The sequence below is a fragment of the Aphelocoma coerulescens genome, chromosome 1A, assembly GCF_041296385.1.
Source record: "Aphelocoma coerulescens isolate FSJ_1873_10779 chromosome 1A, UR_Acoe_1.0, whole genome shotgun sequence".
Classification (NCBI taxonomy): Eukaryota; Metazoa; Chordata; class Aves; order Passeriformes; family Corvidae; genus Aphelocoma; species Aphelocoma coerulescens.
In genome coordinates this window covers 3218073-3243440 of record NC_091014.1, presented here as the reverse complement: position 1 = coordinate 3243440, position 25368 = coordinate 3218073, and the positions used below count along the sequence as shown (strand labels likewise).

General features: G+C 48.1%; 1 protein-coding gene across 6 annotated transcripts in view; it reads right to left on the bottom strand.

Annotated features, from left to right (window-relative positions):
• The window catches only part of PLXNA4 (plexin A4), a 394209-nt gene that overhangs the window by 302283 nt on the left and 66558 nt on the right, over window positions 1-25368 (bottom strand). Inside the window, exon 4 of one of the 6 annotated variants that reach the window (XM_069034294.1) lies at window positions 23703-23720. The exons of the other annotated variants lie outside the window; for them this stretch is intronic. Within the exon in view, the coding sequence (XP_068890395.1) occupies window positions 23703-23720 (18 nt within the window). The remainder of the gene's footprint in view (window positions 1-23702; window positions 23721-25368) is intronic. 6 annotated transcript variants of the gene reach the window in all.

Here is a 25368-nt window from a genome sequence, read left to right as displayed (position 1 = left end):
GCACCAAAAGACACTTCCATGGGCAGTGAGTTTTGGACACCTACACCCTACCCTGCATTATGCCTTCAAGCCTGGCCTCTGCTCTTTTTTGCAGCCTAAAAGAAGCAGAGAAGCTTGAAAATCCAAGAGGAGAAATATCACTGACAAGGGTTGAGGTTTCAAAGAAAATTGGTTCCAGCAGGATGGGATTTGCTGCTGCCTGAGAGCTCAGGATTCTCTTGTCAAATCAGACCTGATCTGAAATCCCAGCCCCCACCTGAGTCACAGGAAAGTTTAGGTCTGAAACCCCAAGTTTCTGTGCTCCGAGGCTGGGAAACCAGAGTTATGTGGGACCCTGACTTCTGATTCACAGCAAATTCCACAAGTTTGGGCTTCTGTTTGTGTTTGCTGAAGCAGATAAAATGTCATATTTGGGTATTTCCATGAGTGAGACTGGGAGGCTTCTTTATAGTCAGGGGGGAGGCTTTGCTTTGGGTTTCCTTAAGTGAACATGGCAGAAAAAACACTCCTTACCAGGCAAAAGTTCATTTAAAAAGGCAAAGTACATAATTTTACCTCCTGATCAAAGACAAAGTAGCTGCTTCTTTAGGGTGAAAGCCTCCTGACCAAAATCAATAAGCCCTCACAGAAAGTTTTATAGAATCATAGAATGGTTTGGAAGGGACTTTAAATATTGTTTCATTCCACCCCTGCCATGGCCAGGGACATCTTCCACTATCCCAGGTTGCTCCAAGCCCCATCCAACCTGGCCTTGGACACTGCCAGGGATCCAGGGGCAGCCACGGCTTCTCTGGGCACCCTGTGCCAGGGCCTCACCACCCTCAAAGGGAAGAATTTCTTCCCAAAATCCCATCTAACTCTTCTCTCTGCAGTTTGAAATGATTCCCCTTTGTCCTGTCACTCCATGCTCTACTCAAAAGTCCCTGTTTTGTGTGGCCTTGCTTCAAAAACAAACACCTGGAAATAGAAACCCAAATCCCTCTCCTCCAAAAAGTCCACAGCATCACAGTGCTCCTCATGATGCTGCAGGGCCTGGCACAGGGGTGTCCCCCCATCCCCAGTGCCTTTAGGGAGCTGTTGGTTCCTGGTCATTATTATTGTCTATAACACGGTATTTTAAGTGTCCCAGCAGGATTTGTCCCCCAGCACAGGTCGCCTGCAAACCCAGAGAACTGCAGGACAGACTGGCCTCTGCAGGAGGAATCACCAGGCAAAGTTAAAAGAGGATGTGCAGAGGGGAGGGGAGAGGAGGAGGGTGGAAATCAGTCACTGGGAGAAAGGAGAGGGGAGGAGGAGAGCGCAGAGGTGAGCTGTGCTCAGAAAAGGGATTAGCCACAGTGCCTGCCAGAGCCTGAGCCCCTGCACCTTCCCAAATCCATTTAGCGCTCCTGCTCTGCCTGCCCGGGGGGAGAAAATACACTTCCTCCCCTGCCCAGCCTGCCTGCAGCCCCAGCTCCATGTCACACCATCTGGGTGACGTTCCTGGCAGCCATAAGGGACCCTTCTTTCCTGCAGGAGAGCAGGGAAAGATTCCGATCACGGCCAAGATCAAAGTGCAAGGTTATCCTTGGCAATGCATTTGTCACGGACATGGAGCCCTGCAGGAACAGTCACGAGGGACAGGGTTTCCAAGGGGTTTGCAGTGTTTTGGTGGGTTGCCATAGGTGTTCTGAGGAAGCCAAAGGGGAAATTGGGTGGGGGAGATGGGATGAGTACAACCATTATCCAGGAACCTCCCACCCATCACAGAATGGTTTGGGTTGGAAGGGACAATTAAAGGTCACCTAATCCAAGCCCTCTACAATAAGCAGGGGCACCTTCCACTATCCCAGGTTGCTCCAAGTCCTGTCCAGCTTGGCCTTGGACACTTCCAGGGATCCAGGGGCAGCCACAGCTTCTCTGGGCAACCTGTGCCAGGGCCTCAGCACCCTCATTGTAAAAAACTTTCTTTTATCTAATCTAAATCCAAACTTCTTCACTTTAAAGCCCACGCCCTCTGTCCTATTACAACAAGCCCTGCTAAAAGGTCTGTCCCTGATTCTCCTGGAGCCCCTTGAGGCCCTGGAAGGGGCTCTGAGCTTTCCCTGGATCCTTCCCTTCTCCAGGTGAGCACCCCCAGCTCTCCCAGCCTGGCTCCAGAGCAGAGGGGCTCCAGCCCTTGGAGCATCCTCGTGGCCTCCTCTGGACCTGCTCCCACAGGTTTTTTATGTCTCTCTTCTTAAATGCCCTGTCCAGGCAGTAAAACCTGACCTCTGCTTTGGCATCCCAAAACCCTTTCATGGCTGCTCTGGAATTTTGGGAGCATGGCAGCCACAGGAAGAGAGATGCTTGTTGGGTGGAAAGAGCTCAGGCAGAGCTCCTCTCCACAGCTGGAGGGCTCTGGCTGCCTGTGAGAGGCATTCAAGGTCAGGGAAACATCAACATCCCATCCCATCCTTGGGAAGAGAAATCCAGCACTGCTCCTCCCTGTCCACACCCCATGGGCTGGGGCAGAACAGGGGTCTCCACTCTCAAGAGTTTCATACTTAGAAAAGAAAAAAAAACTTTTTAAACCCAATTTTTCTGAGTCTCTGGAGAAAGGCTCATAAACTCTCACCATAATTCCAGGGCTTTGCAGACCTCATCTGCTCCTGCCGCACGTGCAAGGGGAATTTCTGCCTCCCCAAGCACCAACATCTGGCCACACATTTATTAAATAAATACCTCAGTGCAAAGCTCAGCTTATAGAGGCCCACTCCTCGTGCCATTCCCTCAGAACAGGTTTTCCTGCCAGCCCCACATCGTGGAGCCTCTGTGTCCTGGAACAGGGTTGTGCTCGCACTGAGCTTTGCCCCAAGTGACAGCTCTGGTTTGTCTCTCTCTCCCGTATCCAGACACCTGCTTCCATAAACTCCTATGAGCTGAAAATCTTGGAGTCCTTCCCTCCTGTCAGACCTGGTGGAAATAGAGATGATTTCCTTCACTCCTCCATTAACTGACCACTGGAAACTTTGCTGGCAGAGGGCTGGGAGATGCTGGGAGCCAGGGTGAGCCAAAGCTCCCTGCAGCCTCCATCCTGCCTCTGGCAGGGCTTCATGCTGATGTGTTTTAGGGAAAAAGCAGCTCAACCACAGCTGTCCTGCTGATCCACGTTTGCAGTAATGTAGGAGAGGGTGGGATTTCAGCTGATGGTCAGCTGAACCTGGGCAGCTTTGTCATCCAAGGAGAAGACAGAACATGAGGGTCCTGAATCAGGTCTCAGCATGGTCCAGAATGGTTTGGGTGGGAAGGGACCTTAAAGATCATCTCATTCCAACCCCCTGCCATGGGCAGGGACACCCTCCACTAGACCAGGTTGCTCAGAGCCCTATCAGGGCTGGAGGAGGGGTGTGAAAAGCTTCATTCCTCCACTGGATCTCACACAACAATGCTACAAAGTCTGGTAAAAAGGGAAAGTGATGTTTTATTTTGTTTAAAGGCCCTTAATGAGACTGAACTTAAGTTGATCCACATAGAAAGCTCTACGGACTGCTGTGGGGTGGTACCATCACTCCAATAAATCCAGCAAAATTCATCCCATGCTGATCTCACCAGCTGAAGGCCATGAGGGTGCTCAGGAGAGAGGGACAGCAAAATGATCCTCACTGCCAAAAAATAGGGAAATAGAGAGAGGATCCTTCCCACACCACCCAGCAAAGCAGGGGATTGCCCCAGAGCTCATTCATTAGGTGATCACATCCTTCCTACCAAGACATGGATTCACAATCCCTGGGAGTGTATCAAGGATCCTTTAATTACTCAGATCAGGTGAGATTTGCAAACTAACTCTTGCAGAGGTGTTGCAGGCTCACTCCAGACACTCATTGCTGTGTTAGACCATGAGCTCTGTGCTGAGTAGGAAGATCTGACCTTCAAGAACTCTTAACTGCAAGATTAGACAACATCTAAACCCCAGATGTAAGTTTGCAAAAACAATCATTATTGAAAATAATTATAATTGCCTTACTTCAAAACAAACCTGGGAGTTTTCTAGGCAAAAGAAAAAGCTGCTTATCAGAGATCTCTATATGCTCTAACTCCAAGACTGGAAATCTCATCTAAAGAGCACATTGTCATTCTTGCAGCTAAAGAGTAGGCCAATTTCTTTTTAATAGAATAAGATTTTCCTTGGAGGAGATCGTGTGTTGCTGATAATTATCTGGTGACATGTTGGGGTTTAGCAGATGGATTAATTTCGTTTTACATTATGTTATTAGTGCCACTGGAGGGGTGTGTGGCTTCATCCTTTTGGGCATTAAGCTGAGGAGTTTGTAGGTATTTTGTAGGCAGTAGAAACAGCTGGGCTAAAAACAAACCTGCACTGGCTTTTTGGGAAAAGGCATCTCCTGTGGTTCATGTGCTGTCATGCCAGTCACAGGGAAGGGCCACACACAGCCTGTTAACTGAAGATGAAGGGTGCTCTGGGTGTCCAGGTCCCTGTTTGAGTCTCAGGAGATTGGGATTTGATCCCAAACTGTGCAGCAAACACCGACACCAAACTGGATATTATGAGATGAGATGTCCTTGAAGGCCCCCTCCCACCTGCAGCACAGGAAACTTTCTGCCCTCCCCAGCTCTCGCTGCCAAACCTCTCAGACCTCTTGATCCTGCCAGAGCAATTTTCTGCACACTCTGCTGCAGCCTGGATGTTCAGCAAATCAAATGACTCCACACACCACAGGCTCATTTTAAAGATGTTTCCCAATCTATCCACCCCTGCTTCCCAGAAGATTTATTATACACAGGCACATGCAACGGAGGAAACAAGAGGCTGCTGCTCTTAGAATATTAAACAAATAAATTGGTTGCCCTCTAACACACTTATTTTTCTCTCACAAGATGACCTGGGTTACTGAAAAGCTAATCCAGCTTTCTACAGACTGGGAAAAGTGTGTGGAGTTCAACAGGGCTCAGCTCTGGAGCTCAGCTCGGATAAACAGCAAAGGTGGAAAGCAGGAGAGGGAAATGGCTCTAAAGGACATTGACTGATCATCATGAGGGGTGTCTGGAAGAAACTTGAGCGGTATCTACAGAAAATATACTGAGAGTAGCATCTCTTAAACCCTGAAACACTCCCCAAGAGTTGGGGGAAAGAGGGCAAACTCCATTACCCTCAGCAGGAACATCCAAGCTGGACAAAATAACCTGGCAGTGAAGGAATAACCTGGCACTGAAGGAATAACCTGGCACTGACTTACACTGCCATCCCCTAAAGCCCTGTATTGCTGTGATGGGACTCCAGGGACCTAAGCAGAGTTTGGAGATTGCTGCCACTCTGAGGGGCTGATTCTCCACAGGGGCTCAAGGGGAGATGCAAAGTTGAGGTTTATATGATTTTACACCCTCCCCAAAGCAACGTGCTCTAACACAACACTCAGAGGCTGCACTAACACTCCCAGGTTTTATTACCTCTCTTCAAGGCCAGGTTTGGAGCAACCTGGTCTAGTGGAAAACATCCCTGCCCATGGCAAGGGGTGGAATTGGATGCTCTTGAAGGCCCCTTCCAACCCAAACCATTCAACAATTCAATGAGAAAAACAGCCCCTGATTCAACAGTGGGTATTCCCACTCGTTTGGATGCATTCTGGGGGACATGGGCCATGCTAACACACCCAGCAGGGCTGGAAGAAGGAAATCTGCTGGGTTTGCAGGACACCCTGGGTGCCACTTCTGCTCCCTCCCAACCACAGCAGCTGAGCAGCAGCATCATTCCATGGTGGAGCATGAAACTGGCATTAATCCCTGGGCTGTGCCCACATTTTAGGCAGCTCTGGTTAAAAATAGACATAATTTTCATTTCCTTCTCTGTAATCTAGAGCTGGCTGGAGCAAGGCAGAAAAACCCAGTGGGTTGCTGAACCAAATTTCAGAGGCAAGGACAAGTTGTTTGGCCTTGCTGGGGGCAGCAGCTCTCCATATGGCAGCTCCTTTTCTTGCTTCATCCCAAAGTTCCCAGGAGCTCAGCTGGATGTCCTGGACCTGCTCTCCAGCCTCTCTCAGCACGTGGAGCCTGGTAGGTGTTTAAGCATTTCTCTTGAAAAAAATGACAGAGCCCTGGGCCCCGGCTTGCGATGAGAAATGATTCTCATTTTTGTGAGTGCCGTGGGTTCAGCCAAGGTCGATGGCGGCGGCGCCGAGGGAAAGCCACTGGAAAATATAACTAACTTTGCCATCACTCACCTCCTCCTCCCTCAGCAGCCTGTGGGTTTTGTGGAGACAGCAAGTGTGTGGACAGGCTCAGGGAAGCAGGGCTGCCTGGGTTTGGGCTGAGGGGTTGGATCTCTTTTCCGTCCAAAGATGAAAAGGGCACGTGCTGCCAAAGCCACCACTAGCCACAACACACCACAGCAAGGTGTGACCCCTCCAAGCCCAATTCATTTAACAAAAACCACCTGCAAGTCACCACACAAATATTACAGATGCAATAAAACACGTATTCACATAAAAACATGCATGGTGCAGGCTGTACCCTCTGATTGCACCTCTACGTACACTCACGTGGAGTTCATGATCCTTCCTTCACTTTCTAACCCCCTAAAAAAGAGCATCTCTCTGGAGCACCGTGAGAAACCCATGCTGTTCCCCAAAATAGTTCCCAGTCTCATGGATGGCAAAGCATTCGAGCAGCTCACCTGTCTCAGGCACCACTGGGATAAATTTGTGGGATTAGAACTAAGCAGGAGCTGCTTATCCTAATGAAACACATCCCCACCCACCCCCAAACAAACCTCTCCTGCCACTGTGTGTTTTTGCATCAGTAATAGAGGGGAGTTGATGAGCATGATGACCAAAGACTGAAGTTAATTGGATCAGCCAGAGTTGTTTAGGGCTGCTGCCACACTGCCCCTGGTTACAGCTGATCCCTGAGCTGTGTCCCCTCGGCTTCCTGAGTTCCTCTGACTCTGGTTAGAAGGTCTTGGCAAGGCAGCCCTGCTTGCCTGGGGTGGGATGTCCTGGCAGTCTGAACTGGAATGCTACAGGGAAAGAGGGAGAGAGGAACAGGGATGGTTGCCAAAGGAAGCACGACAAAAGCCAGCCCCAGAAATTCAGTTTCACGTTCAAGGCAAACCTTGATTCTGTGAGCAAGTAATTCAGGCTCTGCATTTTCTTTGATTTCTCTGTACAACCCATTTGCCACAATAAGAAGTACCATCACTAACACACTGCTGCAGGTCAGGTTTTTAACTGTGGTATCCCCATTCAGCTCAAAGATTTCCTTTTTGCACCCATGGACTTGGGATTACATCCCTTACCTCTGGCTCTGAGTAAGGTTGAATATCCCATTTTTTAAGGCTGCTGGGATCATATTTTAGCTCAGGAGATGCAATGTTAACGCCGAAGGTGCTCTGCTTCTCCAACGCAGTCACTACACCCACCCCCAGCACTAATCCAAACCATGTGTAGGGGCTGGCTTGCACATGCAGAGGCCACGTTTGTAATATTTTATAGGAGCTATATATTAGACTTTACTCCCCAAACTCCTATCATCTTCCTAACAAGTTACCACCCTGCCCACATGCACTGCAGCAGGACTTCTGAAGGGATTATAGTGAGCTTTGACATGAAACTGCAGCTGCTCACTGAGAACAGCCCATCCTCTGCTGCCCAGAATTTCCCCACAGAGAGGGCATCCCTCTATTAACACTAATCATAAAATCATGTAATAGAATTATAGAGAAGGATTTGGGTCAGGAGGAACCTTCAAGATCACCCAGTCCCAATCCCCTGCCACAGGCAGGGACACCTCCCACTAGACCAGGTTGCTTAAAGCCCCATCCAACCTGGCCTTGAAACTTCCAGGGCTGTGGAATCCTTCTGTGACATTTTACCTGCATAAACCTCCCACCACATTCCTGGTAAGCCCTTGTCACCCTGTCTCATCATCAGCTCCTCTCTCATGACACAATTCAGGAGGAGCAGTTCTGGGTCCTGGCCAGGTAGAATTGGCACTCAGTGCCTGGCAGGGATGTGGGATGTGCTGCCTGCAGCCTTCCCAGACTCCAGGCTCACTGCAAATGGAAATAAAAACCAATCCAGCTTCTGTCTGCGTGTTTTACCCATCCCAGCTGCATCTGCATGGAATATTGTGTTGTTTGCTGTCATGTCACTGTTTAAAGGTTGACAGATTTGGTCACAGGAGGAGCTGCAATTAAGTGCCATGCTTGTCTTTTTTATTCATCTCGTTTCACTGCGCTGGAAACCCAGCAGTCAACCCCCAGCTCTGCTGAAGTTAACATGGAAACTCTGACCAGGCACAAGCAAAACTTCCCCCAAGATGTCAAGGAACAGAGTGAGTGGACTCCAGCTCCACTTTCCCCTCCAGCCATCCATCTCCTGGGATATTTATTGGATCTTCTGTCACTGCAATATCCGAGTGTTCACAGCACCCACCGAAGCTGAATGAAAATCCTTAGCAGCGTTTTTATGTTGTGATGTCCCAGTGGCGCCCACGGTCGCCTCCAGCGCACAGGAATGAAAAAGAGAGATCCTCCCACCCTTTCCACTGATAACTCACAGAGGGCCTGAGGTTTGCTGAGGGCTGCCTGGGTGCAGGTTTGAGATCTAGGATGAATAATGCTTTCGTTTATTGGAAATTCGCTTTTCATTTTGCTTCAATTAAGTGACTTGTGGAATCAATCACACACCTTCTGCAAACACTGAATCTTCCAGAGGGAAAATATTTATCGAGTCCCAAGCCACCAGCTTTAGTCCCCTTATCCCTCTTGCTCTCTAGAATTGCCTAGAAATGGGGAGGGGGAGAAGAAAGAAAAAAAATTGACAAACTGGAGTTTCTGAGGATAAAAAGCAGATTTTGAAGCAGTAATGAGGTTGCTCAACAGAGAAACTTTAGCAGAGACAAACCCTGGTGTGCATCCAAGCGTCACTGAGATGACAGGACCTGAGGGAAGGGCATGAAGCGGTGTTGGGGGAAGTTTTGGCTGGGTATCAAGGAAAGGTCCTTCCCCCAGAGAGTGGCGGGGCACTGCCCAGGCTCCCCAGGGAATGGTCAGGGTCCCAAGGCTGCCAGAGCTCCAGGAGTGTTTGGACAACGCTCTCAGGGATGCACAGGGTGGGATTTTGGGGTGTCTGTGCAGGAGCTGGACTGAATGATCCTCATGGCTCACGTCCAACTCAGGATATTCTGTGATTCTATGGCACAGCTGAGGATGAGCCCCTCTGCACAGAGTTACCATATTTAGCTATTTTTCAACATCCTCTGAGACCTCTAACATAGGTATGGAACTCCTCAGGCTAGAAGTTGGTTAAAATGAGAAGTTGCTTAATTCTGTGAGACTCTTCCGTATGGCAGCAGCAGGAATCTGCCATCGGGGAGCTGAGGCGGAGCTGCAGCAGCTTTGGCAGACTGGAAACGAAACTGGGTTTGTCTCGAGCATCAGGTCAGGGTAAAGTCTCATTCTCATTAAACCTCGCTGAGCCTGGCTCACAGCACAGTGGTCAGGGATGGACAGGTTGTCTTTGGCAATACCCACATCAATATTACTGAGGATTTACACATCTGTGCTGCCTTTTCAACCCAAAGGGACCCAGGGATCCAGTTCCCACTCTGCTCCCCGTTGTCATTTTCTGAGCACTGGGACACTGCAGGAACGTCCCCCACAACCCAAACTCAGCAAAGTGGGGAATTTCCAGCTGCATTCTCGTCCACATCCAGATTTCCTTAAAGTGGGATTAATAGGGACCTGGTTTTCCTCTTTTCCTTGCTCACACAGTTTGGGATTTTCTGATGGATTTGGAAATGCCACCCATGAAACTGGTCCTCAGGAAGGGGCAGTGACTGCAGCCTGCTGGCAGAGGACACAGGACTTCAGCTATCCTGAAACTCAGTCCCTGCAGGGAGCTCTGAGGTCTCTAAAGGTCAGAGGAAAACCCTCCAAACTCCCTAGAACTCCTGGTCTTAGATCCTCTCTTCTAACACCCAGGGAAGGAGCTGAGTTACAGCATTCCAGGCACTGGAGATCCTTTAAAAGAGCTGCTGCTCCACCAGATGCTTTTGTACCCTCCTCCCAAAGGCGCACAGGAGACGCTGCTGGGGCAAAGGACAAAAACCTGAGCTGCAGACCTGGTCCTAAATGAGGGTGGTTTTTTACCTTGGGCTTTCAGGGCACAGAGGTACCACTGCCAGGTGAAAGCAAGAGCAGAAAGCTCAGCAGAATCAGAGTCCCTCCTAGGACCACCAGGACTATGGCTCAAGGGAGGGATCTTCTGTGTTAAATCCTTCAAAAAAAAGCTTTTGAGAACAGAGGCATTTTGCTGAGGGAGACCTTTCCCAGCAGTTACATGAAAGCCTCTGATCAAATACATCTGAGAGAAAAGGGAAAAATGTGGGGGGCTCCAGTGTGGACTGAGCAGAAACATTAAAAATAAAACTGTTTGAGGAAACGCTACATGCAAACAACACTCAACTGTCCCATTGACCAACCCACAGGAGATCTGAGTGCAAACAGTTCCCACCACAGGCACAGAGACTCCTAAAGGAATCCTCTGTCTCTCCCAGCTGACCCATTGCTGGGATGGGGGGGGGGGAAGTGGTCAAAAAAGATCAGAGCCCTGGAAGGGGCCAGCAGCCACTACCAGACAACAATCAGGCACCAAAGCAGTTTGGATATTTGGGGTGGAAGCTGAATAAATGAATCTAAAATTTATGGGATGGGTGAGGGCAGGAAGATGAGTTCCAAACGTTGCTCAGTGATCAGACAGGGATTTCAGACAGGCAGGAATCAGCAGCACAGCATCAGACACAGCCGAAATATTTTGTTAGGCATGAGAAGAAAACAGATCCCAGTCCTAGCAGAGCTCCTGACCCAAGGATTCAGCCCCTGCCAGCCCCACATCCCATGGGATGCAAGTGGCTCTCCTCTTGCCTGCTTTGTCCTAAGTTTAATGTCCCACTTCTACCCCTTTGCTTCCCACAACAAAGCAGTGTCAGGATGTTTCCTCGCTCCGTGTGCCAGTGTGTAACAACCATATCCTTGTTCCCAGTCCCATAACCCTCCTGCACTTACTTTCCTGATCCTAATACACAGCTTTTTTCTCTCTGAAACTACACAAGTCATCCAACATTCCTGTATCTTCCTTCCCAACCCTCTGCCTCACCATGCAACTTCCACCTGGCAAACAGGGATGAATTCAATTAGGTATTAGGAAAAAATTGAGGGTTGTCCAGAGAAGCTGTGGCTGCCCCATCCCTGGAAGCATCCAAGGCCAGCTTGGATGGGGCGTGGAGCAGCCTGATCTATGGGAGTGGTGGGAGTGATGCCATGATGATTTTTTGCCTTTTATACCCCTGTTATACCTTTTTACAACTTCTGTATTCTTAGTGCTTTTTCCCTACATTTTTGGACTTGTTTGTTCAGCTGGGAGACCAAACATCTTAGAAGCTTCATAGGTAGAGGTTAGTGTGCCCCAGAGCCCAAGGTCCTCTCCAGAACACATTCTGTAAACCAAGACAGAACCATCCAGGGGAAGGTTCCTTGGGGAGGGGGGCTCACTTGAGCCTCTCATTGGGGAATCTTTGATAGATCTGCTAATTAGTAACACCTCTAATGTTATACCAAATCTATCAGGGGTGTGCATTGTGGTGTGCATTTCAGTGCATTCGACCTGGACGTGTGCACCTAAGGATCCTTAAAATAAATCCCAAGGTAAAATCCCTTTTTCCCCTCTAACCGTGTTTGACTCTTGATTTTAAGACCAGGAAAAGGCATCAGAAGGTGTTCTGCCCATGGCAGGGGGTTGGAATTTGATGATCTTTAAGGTCCCTTCCAACCCAAGCCATTCCATGATTCTAAAGTCAAATGTGCTCATCATTTTGCCTCCACTCTTTCCACCTCTCTTCTCCCTTCCTACAGCTTTGTCCTAACTCTTCCCTTCTCAGGCATGGATAGAAAACTTCAGGAAAAGAGAAAAGGGGTCCTTTAGTGAAGATCTTAGACTAAGTCTCCTAGAAGGATTCCAAATCTCAGCCCTAGTTCACATGAAGACAAACCCAAATTCTCCCAGAGACGTTTCCATAGGCGGTCTTAAAACCCTTCACATCATCTCTAGATGCTCCACTTAGGACTCCTTCCTACTCAACATCTGAAGCTCTGGAGAATACTGTTTTTAGTCTCTGGTCCACAACTTCTCTAGCCACACAAAAAGGTGAGAAAGAAAAGTAAAGTAATCCATAGATACTACGAGGAAAAATTTGAGTGCAATGTTCCTAATAAGAAAATAGTTCAAGTCCATAAATCCAAGAACTCTGAAATTGCCCACAGAACAGTTAATCCCACTGAGGTTATTTTGAAGGCCTAAGCTGGACTTGGCTGGGATTCTGAGGTCACCAACCTCAGTCTGCTGTTTTGGGCTGTGGGACACATTTCATTTAAAACAACCACAAGGAAGTCGGGACTAAAACTTTAACAACTCAGGATTAACATCCAGCCAAAACCTCCAGCCCGTTCCAGAAAATACCACGCACCCCACTGCTCCACAGCTCCAACTTCTGCCACTTTGGGGTTTTAAGGCTCCTGTCCAAATGCTAACCCAGTCCAAACACTTTTAGCTTAAAGGTTAGAGCAAAATTACTGCTTTGGCATCCCTAATTCCAGCTAAGTGCCCTGCTTCCAGCAAAACTGCCTGCCTGAGGACCAAATAAATTCCCTCCACAACTCCAATAAAGCAATTCCAATGGGTGGAAAGACTTTAGAGATTTATCTGGTTGCAGGACAAGGTCATCTTTTCACGCAAAAATCAGCAACTTCCCCGTGAATCTCATTTAAGTAGCAAGAGAATAACAATTCATTTCAATCCTTTATGGATCCTCACTCTTCGCTTCCTGCGGACAGAGGTTCCACCAGGCGTGTCCAGTCCTGTGTTTTTATCAATGGTTATTGATGTTTTTCAATTACTTCTGTGACACTTTCTGAAATACATTTGTGTGTGGAAAGCACTCGATACAATCCCATCCCAGCACTTTCCAGACTGGGATCCTCTTAATGCTGAGCTGGGCTCACATTTTGGCAGTTTTTACGGCAGCTCGTCGCTGCTTGGCCAACGCATCCCTCAGTGCCATCCCATGGATCCTGTCTTTGCTAGGATAACTCCACATTCCTTTGTGGGTACAACTAATATGGATTTGGGTCAGATCTCTCAAAAGCATCCCTATGCAGCAATATTTTCTCCAAACACCTTTGGAATCACTGTATTCATGTCCTGGAATTAAGAACCACGCAATAATATTGTCAAGTGTGGTTATTCTGCCTCTCAACCCCTCCCTTCAATATTTTTTTCTTTCCTAGTCTTATCTGCTTATTCCTTTCACTGTTTTCTGAGTCTCCAATTGTATTTTCCTTCCACTACCACACTAAAAAAAAAAATCTCCCAGCATCTCTACACTTCTACTACCAAATATTATCCCATGCTGGATTTTATGGAGAGACAATTGAATAATTAAAAGCTGTGTGGAGTGAAGACCTTGCCTCAGTGGCAGCATTCCCCCAATCCGTGCCCCCGGCTCCCAAGCAGCCCAGCAGTCTCAACAACGTGATCACTTCTTCCATCAAACTTTCCACACACCAACAAATCACAAATGAAACCAGACCTTGGCACTTTGCATTCTCGCCTTGTTTCTCTGGGAAGGAACTCAAACTCTGCTGTAAATGCTCTACAAGATATCCATACAAACCCCTGGATCATTCCATGCAGGATCATTCCAAAACACAGCGCATTTCATCCAAAGAACCCAACGTCCTCATGGAAACTACAGAGTTAGCACAAAACCACGACTCTACCACAAAAACAAACTAAAAACGATCAAGAACAGAGCTGATGGGAGGAACATTTTTTCATTAAAAAAAAACCAAACAAAAACCTTCTCTGAATTTTTTTCATTCCTGGCCTTTATTGTAAATTTACCAAATATTTTCAAAATCCATTTGGGGAACTAAAATTCCTGCTTTCACTGAAACTAAAGACCGTGGGATGCGCAGAACTATTGGTTTTATGGCCATGTACAGTGATGGCATTTCCCTTCTGCACTGGTACTGAGAGCATTTTTTCTCTCTCCCACTGTGTGGGACCTGCCTCCTCCACTGTTTCTACCACCCCTCTCAGCTTTTCAGATGCTAATTGCTTTTCTCACTAAATTGAAGGCTTAATTAGATTAAAGGAAGAACAATAATTGTGTCTAACTAGTATTTAACTGGGATTTTGCTGTTCCTTTTCATATCCCGTGAAGAGATTTCTATAGAAAACTGGAGGCCCATTTGTTTTGGGTTCTATCTGGAAATGCAGATTTTTTTACCTCTTCTTGCAGATTTGACACACTCATTCCATCAGTCTGGAATCACCATGGCTAAACCCACCTTAGTCATTTAGAAGATCATATATTTACTGTTACTGTACCCACCACACCTGTCTTTAGGCTGGTTTTATACAGTGGAAATGGACACAGCTAAATAAAAAATTAGATTTATAATTAGCATGGCTGCATTCAATATTTTATGCTGCCTGTCAATGGTGGACACCAAAAGGGATTTCTATAGCATTATCAGGTGGTTTTCCAGTAAACTGAACACAAACACTTGTGGCAGGAGGGTTATTGGCGGAACAGACAAACTCTGAAAGCTGGGACATGAGGAGAACTGTCCAAATACCTTCACCCCTCACCTCCACATTCTGGTTGCAGTGTTGTCCCAGAGATTTACACAGTTAAAATCCACACTGGCTGCAGGAATTTTTTCCAGGTAAGCCACAGCAGCCCCATCCTTGGCAAAGACCGGCAGGAGCCACCAAAAACGAGAAGCAATTTTCTGTCTCAGACAGAGACAACCACATCCCTCTTCGATGCTGCCTCAAACTTTAATTGTTAATAAGGAAACCAGCAACTGGCTCAGGTCCTTCCTGACTCTCATTTCCCATCCCACTTTTTCACTGCATACTTAGGGCTGCACTGAGCTTGGCAAGAGCCCCTTAAGGGAGGAATATTTAGGATCCTCCTTTAAGCAATCTGTAGGAATTAAACGTGGCACCCTGAGTAATGCAGTACATCAGCAAGATAAAGTGTTTTCCCCAACAAAAAAAAAAGCCATGGGAGCTTTTTCTTTGAAGAAAAAGTTGTCCAGACCTCTGTGTTTGGTTTGTTACACTCTGCACAACATCCTCGTGCCAATAGCTCTGGTAATGGGGTACAATAAAGGAGCTGCTGCCTGCCAGGAGGTTCTGCTGCAGAATATGAGTGAAGGGAGATAGGACTATCATTTATGCAAGTTAAAACAGGAGCTGAAGAGGTTTAAATCCTCTGGATAATCAAAATTAGATTAAATTCTTGGTGTAAGACCTGATTCAAAATAAATTGTAATTATAATGAAACGCTCTACAGTAAAAGCATTTTCTTACAGGGCTCTTTTATCTTGAAAGTTCCCCCAAGTTGTGAGTGGCAGTGGTTTTCTCCAGCATGGGACACAGCCAGTGCATGATAAACCTTGCACATAAGAGAGATTCTTTTCCAGCTAGGAAGAGGGGGAGTAAAACAAGCAAAATGAGACTGCAATTTGCTGGGACACTCCAGCTTATCCTTCCCTGCCCTCAGTACCTCCAAACCAAATCACCAGGTCACAGCATCATAGAATTGTTAAAATTGGGAAAGACCTCTTAATACCTCCAACAATTGTATGAGAGCCTGAGAAGAAATCATCAAATACCATCACAATCAAGAAGAAATCATCAAAAATAAACATAATGCAGGGCACTGCCGCAGAGCAATGTAACCACAGAGCAGCATAGCCTGCCTGGCAAATTCAACCTCTTCCTACTTCTAGAGGGACTTTTAGGGAGTCACACAACACGTCAAACACACCTAGTTTTGGTCAGACAGGGAGAACAGGAACACCATCTCACGTTACTTCCTTACTCTGCCTAGTGCTGTAAAATAGATAAAAAAAGAAGTAAATACAATGATCATCCACTCCAGCCAGGCTCTGTCCTGTTATCCAGAACAGGGTAAATGTCCTCACTGCAATAAAGGATGGGACACTCAAACTCAATTCCCTGAGCAAAACTCTCATCAACTCTTCCTCTACTTGTTTAGTACCTGCACATCTTGTCAGCTTCTTGTTCAACTCCCAGAGGCCATCATGGAACCACAGAATGGTTTGAGTTGGAAGGGACCTTGACGATCATCTCATTCCAACCTCACTTCCATGGGCAGGGACACCTTCCACTCAACCAGGCTGCTCAAAGCCCAGCCCAGCTTGGCCCTGAACACTTCCAGGGATGGAGCATCTGTTTTTCCAATGGAGTGGGAGACCCATGGGACACCTACGTGATGCAGATCTCAGCAGAGCCATTTCAGAAGGCTCTGCTCCACACTGGTTTCCTCCACGGGACAAAAGAGATTTGTCACCTCTCCCTCCTGTGGCCTGGAGCCGTCAGCGCTTGTTTACAAAGTTTCTGCAATTTTGCTTAATTTAGAGCAGCTCTTCTGGTGAGTGTCACCAGTTCCACTTGGCTGGCTTTGACGAGAGCAATGTGACTGCTGGGAGCTGAGACAGCCCTTCCAGAGCTTTCACTCCCTTTCTCCATGTCTTTCTCTCCCTGAAGCATCTTTTGGGTGGAAGGAGGAGAGAGGAACCAATGCTGTCGGATCAAACAGCACAAAGTCATTTACAGACTGGCCCCAGGAACGGCTCACTGCCCAAGGCCTGAGCAATCGGAGGCATTCAAGCCCTTGTTTGACAGCAAATAATTTAAAGAAAAGAACATTTTCATCTTCAGAGAAATTAGTGATCACCCCAAGCCAGAGACAGCAATACTCCCTATCCCTAGGACAGTTACATTTAAGGTTTCATCTTCCCTGTCTAAGGACTTTTTGAACCAAGGCACAGGAAATAAAAACATTTTTCCCTAAATCCTACAGACTTGATAACCAACACTCAAACAGAGCCTCCATCTCCTCCTCTCTGCCTCATCCCTCATTGTTTCACATCTCTTTTTACAGTCTTTGCCAAGGGACCATCATGCCCAACGTCTGATGTGTTGGCACTAGAAAGATCAGCCACATTTGGGCTCCGTAGGGTTTCTCCATCAATCCCACAAGATCTCAGGCATCACCTCACCACAGGCCATTCTCGGTACCATGATCTGAAAGAAGAAATTCCAGAGGTTTGCAAGAGTGGACAGCTGAAAACTCTGTGACAGGAGCCAGCCTAGGAGCAGGTGCCCATGAGAGCAGCTGATGGAAGCAGTGGTGTGGAAGGAAAGGATGGAAGTGGAAGGGAAGCATGACAGCAGGAGGTACCAGCAGCCCCCTGAAGATCAAGGGAGCACTAATGAAAAGAAGAAATACATCAAGAGCCAAAGTCGAAAAGCATCAGAGCCCACAGCTGCAGGCTGGGGACCTGCTTTGTTTTGAAAAGCTGTCCATCTCCACTGGCTTGATTAAAAAGTTTTAATTAGCCAAGCAGAAAGCAGCAATGAACACACTGACCAAAGTTTGGCCATTATCTACAGAAGAGCAAAAAATGATGTGATTGCTTGGGGGAAAAGGGGATAGAGCTGGAAACCAATTCAGATCTGCCCCGTGGCAATTGTGTCTCTCCCTCCTCTTCCTCTCACCAAATTCTTAAGGAAACCTTGGAAAACTGGTCTCCTTTTCTTCCCTCTGGCAGACTGTGTTTCCTCGTTATTCACAGTGACTGTAATTGTATTATTTCCATAACAACAGACTGTGAGATCACAGAGCTGCACGTGAGGGGTTGGAAAAGGAAATCAGCCGCGTAGGAGGACTTAATTTCTCCATGTTTCTTGTTTGCTGAATGGGACCTGGGGAGAAGCAACACCTAAACTGCCCCATGAAAAGTCACTGGGGCTACACCAGTTACTCCAGTTGAGACTCCAGCTCATGTTCACAAAGACCAAAGCAAGGAGTGGGACAATCAGCAGACAGCTGATGTCAGGGCTGAAGGAGATGGACTCTGCCATGAACAAACCCTATCACTTATGAATCACTAAAGAAAACCCACACACTTTATTTGTGTCACAGCAAAGTTCTTTGTCCTCATGTAAAAGGTGGAGCAAATCAGCATCTTCCCAAAAAGCAAGAAAGAGGCTCTTTCCCTGGCGTGGCAGGGCAGGATTTGAGGTGGGAGCAGATGGGGAGAGCGATGGCCCCTGAGCAGGAGCGGCCCAGCTCCATGGCTTGCACCACATCAGTGCTCTTGAAGGGAATGGCAAGTGACAGGAGAGGATGTCACCTCACAGAGGAAAAGTGGCCTCGGTCTTTGCACGCTCACATTTTGTTCCTCTGAAACCACTTTACATCGGGGGAGAAGGGGAGAGGGAGGAAAACAACCCCGAGAAGAGGAAAGGAGCACTAATGAAGGGAGAACATGCCAAGAGCTGAGCTAAAAAGCATCAGAGTTCACAGCCAGAGGGTGTGGAGCTATTTTGCTCTGAAAAGCTGTCCACCTCCGCTGGAGAGAGCAGGAACAGTTGTCACTGTCTCCACGAGCACAGACGGGAGGCACCGAGGGCGATTTCCTGCATCGTCCGCAGTCACGCAGGACAGACATGTGGGAAGCACAGACCACACTGGCTGTGTCCTCCCTTCACCTCGACACACTCAGAAAGAATCACAGAATTGGTTTGGAAAGGACCTTAAAGATCTTCCAAAATCAGCAGAGACACTGTCCACTGTCCCAGGCTGCTCCAAGCTCCGTCCAACCTGGCCTTGGACACTTCCAGGAATGAGGGGGCAGCCACAGCTTCTCTGGGCAGCTTTTGCCAGGGCCTGCCCACCCTCACAGGGAAGAATTTCCTCCTGATATCTGGAGAGAACACCCCACGGAAGGCCAGGCAGAGCAGCGTGGCTGACAAGGTGTCGCTAAACCAAGTGTGAAAACGGCCCTAAAAACAAGAGGCTGTGGCAGCAAACGCTCCCAGCCCTGGTGCTACCACATGCTATCAGCATCCATGTGGTCGGAATCTGGCTCACAGGGCACATTGGGACTTCAACAGGCCAGCAGAGAGTGAAGGATTGCTCATGAGTGAGTCAGGAGTAGTTTTAGGTTAGCAGTTAGTAGTAGCGTTAGATTAATGGTTGGGCTCAACCTTAAGGGCCTTTTCAAACCTAAAGGATTCCACGATTCCTACACCAGGCTGTGGCTGTACTTCACACTTCCGTGCACACAGAACGGGCCATTTTTCATCCTGCTGCATTCCCAGTCAGAGTTTTCCCCAGCAAATACCAAACAGCCACAATTAGCTTGAAAAGAAAAATATCTTTAAGACGCATCCAGTCAGAGAGATGACCGACTGTTTTGTGGCTTTCATTTAGGGACTGGGTAAGGGGAGGGGGTGAGGGGTGTTTTTAATACCTCATTAGCCAGCTTTCTCAAGCAGTCATTAAAATCTGCTAATTATCCCATGGTCTGAGAAAGAAGAAGAAAATCTCTCCCTCCGGATTATTCCGGCGCTGGTGAAAAATCTTCAAGGCCAGTAAGTTGTCACTTTCAAACTTGGAAAACAAACTCCAGGAATTCAACTTCATATTGGGATTTTCACTGCAGCATTTCTGCCTCGTGGGTCAGAGTGGGCTTCCCAATGAGCTGCACCCAAAACAGAGGATTTTAAGTGGCAAAACAAGGAAGGCTTAGGGGTTCCTGACCTTTGTGTCAGAGTTTAATATGGGTCTGGAAGAGCAGATGAAAGGACAGGGACTGTGATGGACCTTGGCAACATTTTTATAGCACCAGCAGTGTCATGGCCCATTTGGGCTGTGCTTCAGGAGATCCTCAACCCAGCGGTTGAGGATTGTTTCAGGTTGATTCAGGGTTGTTGTCCCAGGAGGATCCAAAAAGATGGATACCCTGCACCCCTGCTCTGTAGGCCAAAGAGAACTTGACAGTCTTGAATAATCTATCATTTTGTGTTAGTGCTTAGCATCCCACAGCCTGGACACAGCTCAGCCCTCTCCTGTAGAGCTCATGGCAGTATCGACCTGTGCAGAGCAGTTAGAGACAAAAATCCAGGCTCCTCGGAAATTTCGGCACAGAGCCTCTTGAAGGATGGCTCTGAGGCCTCGTTTTAAATCAAATTAGTCATTCACTAGATCTCCATCACATGAAGGATTTCCCTTTGAGCTCTGTGTTGTTTATACAAGTCCATACCTTAATGCTTAAGGCACTTCTGTGAGACGAGATGAGCATCAGGAAGCTCATCCCAACAAAAGCCTCATCCTCTGCCCTGGATTTTGGATCATCAGGAGGCCCAGTGAGGAGCAGGAGTAAATGACAGCCCCTGGTGAATCTTTTGCCTCATTATCTTACACCTACAGACAGATCTGAATGCTCATTTTGAGGGTTGAAACCTATTTTCCAGCAGTTTCAGTGCCATAGTAGGAGAGACACAGAAAATGGGAATTGCTACTGGCTAAGGACTCCCCATATGGATTTGCAGGATGGGGTTAAGAGCAACCTATGGGGGTTGTAGGACCACAATAAATCAGACTGGAGCCACAAAAGCAAAGTAGGGAGTGTTTGGCAGGTTGTTAAAATCTTTCACAAGGATAAACTGAGCCAGCAAAGCTTATTCATCACCAAAAAAATTGTGTATTGACGCAGACTCCCCTAAGAGAAAGGCATTAAAAACTGCAAGCAAATAAAAACATTGCTCCTGAAAAAAAGAAAAAACAACAGCTTAGGATTTTGTACTGGGTAAAATGAGTTGCAAGTCCACAGGTAGCTGGGGAATTCAGGTAAACAGAACCAAGCAAGGTCCTACTGAGGAACTTGGCTGGAAGAGAGAGGCCGGGATTTCCCAGCTCAGCTCTGAAGGAAATTTCTCTGGATTCTTTTATGACCAGAAGTCAAGACACTGATTGTTCCCACAATCAAGGACCCACTCCCCACATCCTCCACAGCCTCCCTGTGTTGCACTGAAGCAGAGAAGGAACAAGAATCATCTCACAACCACTTTCTGCAGCACCCAGAAGTTCCACTGAATGGCTCAAATCGGGAAACCCGAGACCATGACAGGAGGGGTGTGGATCCAGAGATCACCTCATCACCTGAGCACTCCCTCACAGACAATGGATCCAGTAAAAATCAATCACAAATTCACTTGGGTTGGAAAAACCCTCTAAATCCATCAAGTCTGACTATGCACCCAGCATTGCCAAGGCCACCCCTAACCCACATCCCCATTCCCTCCAGGAATGGGGACTCCACCACTGCCCTGGACAGCCTGTTCCAGTGCTTCACAACCCTTTGGGTGAAGAAATTTTCCCAAATATCCAACCTAAACCTCCCCTGGCACAACTTGAATCTAGGAGGAGAAAACAGCTTTGGTGCTGCTGCTCTTGTGCAGAAGGAAACAAGGTCTGCAGGGAGCAGGGACCTGGTGGAGATTTAACTGGAAAACAGAATATCCCAGGGAAAAAAAACATGGAGGGGCAGCAGGAATGCTGCAAGGGTGCCTATACATGGGTGCTGATGCAGGTGAGTCTGGTTTCTGTGTAAATATTTTTATCCAAGACTTAGCCTGGAGGATAATTCCACCTCCTTCATTAATGCCTGTGACCAATTCAGCAGGCTTCTGAAATATGGCTAACTCAGAAGAGTTCTTGTAGGTTTATGGACTTTCTAAAAGGGGTTGGTAAGAGGAGGAAGGGAGAGGACTTGTTGAATTGTCTCAGTTTTTTAAAATACTTAAACAACCTGCAGGCTGAGAAAACAACAGAAAAATACAGACTCCATTAAGATACTTAGAAAAAAATCACTGCCTCTGGATTGCTGAAGCTTGCCAATTTTCTGCCAGTCTCACTGTATTTGTTCTAGTCTGGGAAAGAAAGGAAGAGAAAGGGGGGGAAAAAAAGAAAAAGACTAATAATAGAGTAAAAACAACTACGTGAAACACACTGAAATAACATGAGTTGCTCTGATTGTATTTCCCGACAGACAGTCCTGGGATTGTATTCTGCAAAAAGAGAGAAGAAAGCAATGCAAATGTGTGGTGAAAGTGATGCAAATACACACCTCACACACACAAATTTATAAATGAATACATCCTGGAATTGGAGGGAGAATCTTTCCCTCTTCCAGAGGGAAGGTTTGCACCTGGGAAGGAGATGAGATATCCTCCCCATTCACACCAGCTCCTTCCAAAGTCCTCATCCCTATCCAGACCCTACCTCCCAGTGCCAGCTATTGCTGAGGTCCTGCCTTAGAGGTTGGTGTGGAAAAAACCTCCCTCAGCATCATGTTCTCTGGTAGAACATCCCCCAATAACTTCCTTGAGGATGCTCTTCTGCAATCCAGTGTTGGTGGGTCTCCCCTGTTTGTCTGAGACAGGACATCCTGTCCCAAGTTCCACAGATATGCCACAGCACAGGGAATTGCCACCCATCCCAAAAGGCACTGATCTGTCCTAAATACAGTCCAGGGAGCTGTGGCAAGGCTGATCAAGGCCACAGCAAACCTTGGCTCGTGAAGAGGGATTTGCAGGAGCTCTCAGACTGCGCATTTCAGGGAGCAGGTGAATGTGAAGAGGGATGATAAAGGTATATTAGAAAATGATAGAGGGATCTTTTGTTCTTTCTGCCTCATAACACAAAAAAAAGGACAAACCCAGGAGGAAAAATTGAATTTAAAGTGTCCAAATACAAAGCTGATAGAAGGAACTGGGTTTTTCCCTGTGCTGTATCATCACGGGAACTTCTGAGGCAAAAAGTCTGCTGACCTAAAGGAAGAAGCTCACGTATTTATGCAGCCAGCAACAAGAAGCACTGCTGGGCAAAATACCTGCCAACTATCAACCTGTGTGCCTGTCAGCACTGAGCAAGCCCAGCACACAGTCAGGACACAGCAAAGGGAGTTTCTTCAGCCTTTGACAAGACTGAGTTGCCCTCTTCAAGTTCATGCAAAAACAAATCTGCTGTCCAGACCACAGGAGGAACTGCTGGCGCTGCCCATCTGGCCAGTGGCACCCAGGGAGCCGTGCTGGGAGCTGGGATTCATCTGTTTGCCTGCTGGTCATTTCTCTTCCACTCCAGCCCAGGGGTGGCTGGAGATGACCTTAGCTCAAACCCTTCAAATCCCAACACAAGCCAGAGCAGAAGCACCCCACCTGCAGCCTCCAGCTCCTGCTCCTTTCAACCCCATCTCCCCAGCCCCACTCACCCCACAGCAGTAAGGAAACCTCCAATCCAACACCGAGGACAAACCTCAGGCAGGATTTCTCCTCTCCATCCCAGAGAGCTGTGCAGAGAAGCCAGAGAGGCTGGGCCAGCTGGGCCAGTGCTGGCAGCAGCAGCCTGAAGGCACAGGGAGATGTCAGCAGCGATGGAAAAACAGCAGAGCAGCTCTGGCTTTGGAGAAGGAGAGGGCAGCTCTGATAAATCCTGTTTTCCCCCCTCAGCAGCCCACCCAGCTCCCAGTGCTGTCAGAACACGGGGGCTGAGATAGAAATTAAACACCCAGAGACTGGGATGAGGAAGGTAAGTCAGCACCAGCATCCAGGGGTGGCTCAGAGCTTCCTCCAGAGCCTGATGCTGATCCCATATGGATGAACAGGGTCTGTTTTTGTAGGGGCAGCTCCCATCCCATAAGCGAGCCCTCGTCGCAGGAGTGGTGATGCCACATCACCCCACAGACATTTCCCCCTGCTAAGGGAAACTGGTGCTCAGACATTCCACCCGGGCTTGTTCTGGCCTTCTACACAAAACCTACAGCAGCAGTGCGAGCTCCCCCTCCCCACCGTGCTGCAAAAGAGGAGTGGCAGTGAGAGAAGAGAAGGGGCTCTGCTGGATCCCCAAACACCTCTGGGATGCACATCCCCCCACAAAAACCCTCACCCACATGAGCAGAGGGCCGTGGGGGATGAGCAGCAGAGAACAGGAGTCGACATGACAGCAATGAGCTCCTGGGGAGCTGCACCCCGCGGTTCCCCTGAAACCTGGGCCAAATTGAAAGAAATCTCACTGCAATACCTCCCCCCCTCCAGGCCCCTCCTTCTACCCCGCACTCACCCCCAAATGCAACAAGCCAAATTTCCCTCTTTTTTCTTTTATTTCTCCCACACACAAGCAAACAAACAACTCAGTGCCAGAGGGAGAAGACCACAGATCCTCCCAGCAAAGTCCCTCCCAGTGAGAGTTCCACCTGCGTCATTGGAGAGCTGGGGAAAAAGGAAAAGAGCAAAGCTCTGGGTGGAACAGAGGTGTGCCAGGGGTGGGGGAAGGCTTGGAATTTCTTGAACGTAACACAGAAAACCGCATATGCATGAGCCTGAATGAGCCATCCCCAGGCAGCACCTCCCAGCCTGGCAGTGGTTCAGGTGTCCCCTCGATTCAGGTCCTGGCATCCAAGTTTCCACTGTGGATATTTTTTTCTTCTCTTTTTCCTTTCCTTTCCTCTCTCCCTTCCTGGAGAGCGTTGTACTACGCTGGCAGCCTGCCATGCTCACGTCTGCCTCCCACTTCACCCCCATCTGCCATTGTTTCCAATCAGTTTAGGAAACAGCACTGAGAACAATTAGAAAAGATAACGAGGAAGAATTACATAATTACAGGCCACCGCATCCAAAGCATTTTCCCCGTCTGAGCTCTGCCTGAGGGAGGGAGAGGGACTTAATCACACTCTGTCTTTGCCTTAACTTGACTGTGTCATCATCACCATCGTCATCACCGTGGTACCTGGAGAGAGGTGCCTTCTGCAGTTGGACACTGCAAGCTGCCACAAGAAAGGGTTTCTCCCCAAAAGCCAGTTGGGTTTGGGAGGAAGGGATATCTTTCTTCCTCCCTCCCATGCCTTATCTGTCTGGGGAGGTTTCAGCCCTGCCCAGTTGTCTCCCTGGATCTCATCAGAGCAGCAGACTTCACCGGCAGCAAGAAGGAAGATGCTCAAGGAATTAATCTGCTCTCGAGGTCCCCAGTGAGGCTTATGCAATATTCCCCAGCTAAGCCAGGCTCTGATGTGCCAGCAGGACGATCGTGAACTGCCAGCGAGACACCAAGGGCAGCTCCACACACTGGGACAAAGCTGTGCCCATATTACAAGCACCATCCCAACCCCCATCCCTCCGGGCGCTCCCCACCAACCACATTCCTCCAAAGACATTTTGCTCCAAGGAAATCTGGTTGTGTGGCTGTAGCTAACCCAGGTTACACACCTGAGCTCCCCTCCCACCCAAGTCCTGCTTGGCATTTCACCTGTGTGGCCCAGGCTGCTCATTGTTCCAGTTCTTTTTCCCAATTACCTGCCCTGACACCAGAGTCCGGGTTCCTCCAGGTGGCTGGGAGGTGACACCAGGAATGCCAGCGCTGAATGGCTGCTGTTTGCCTTGCTACACACCT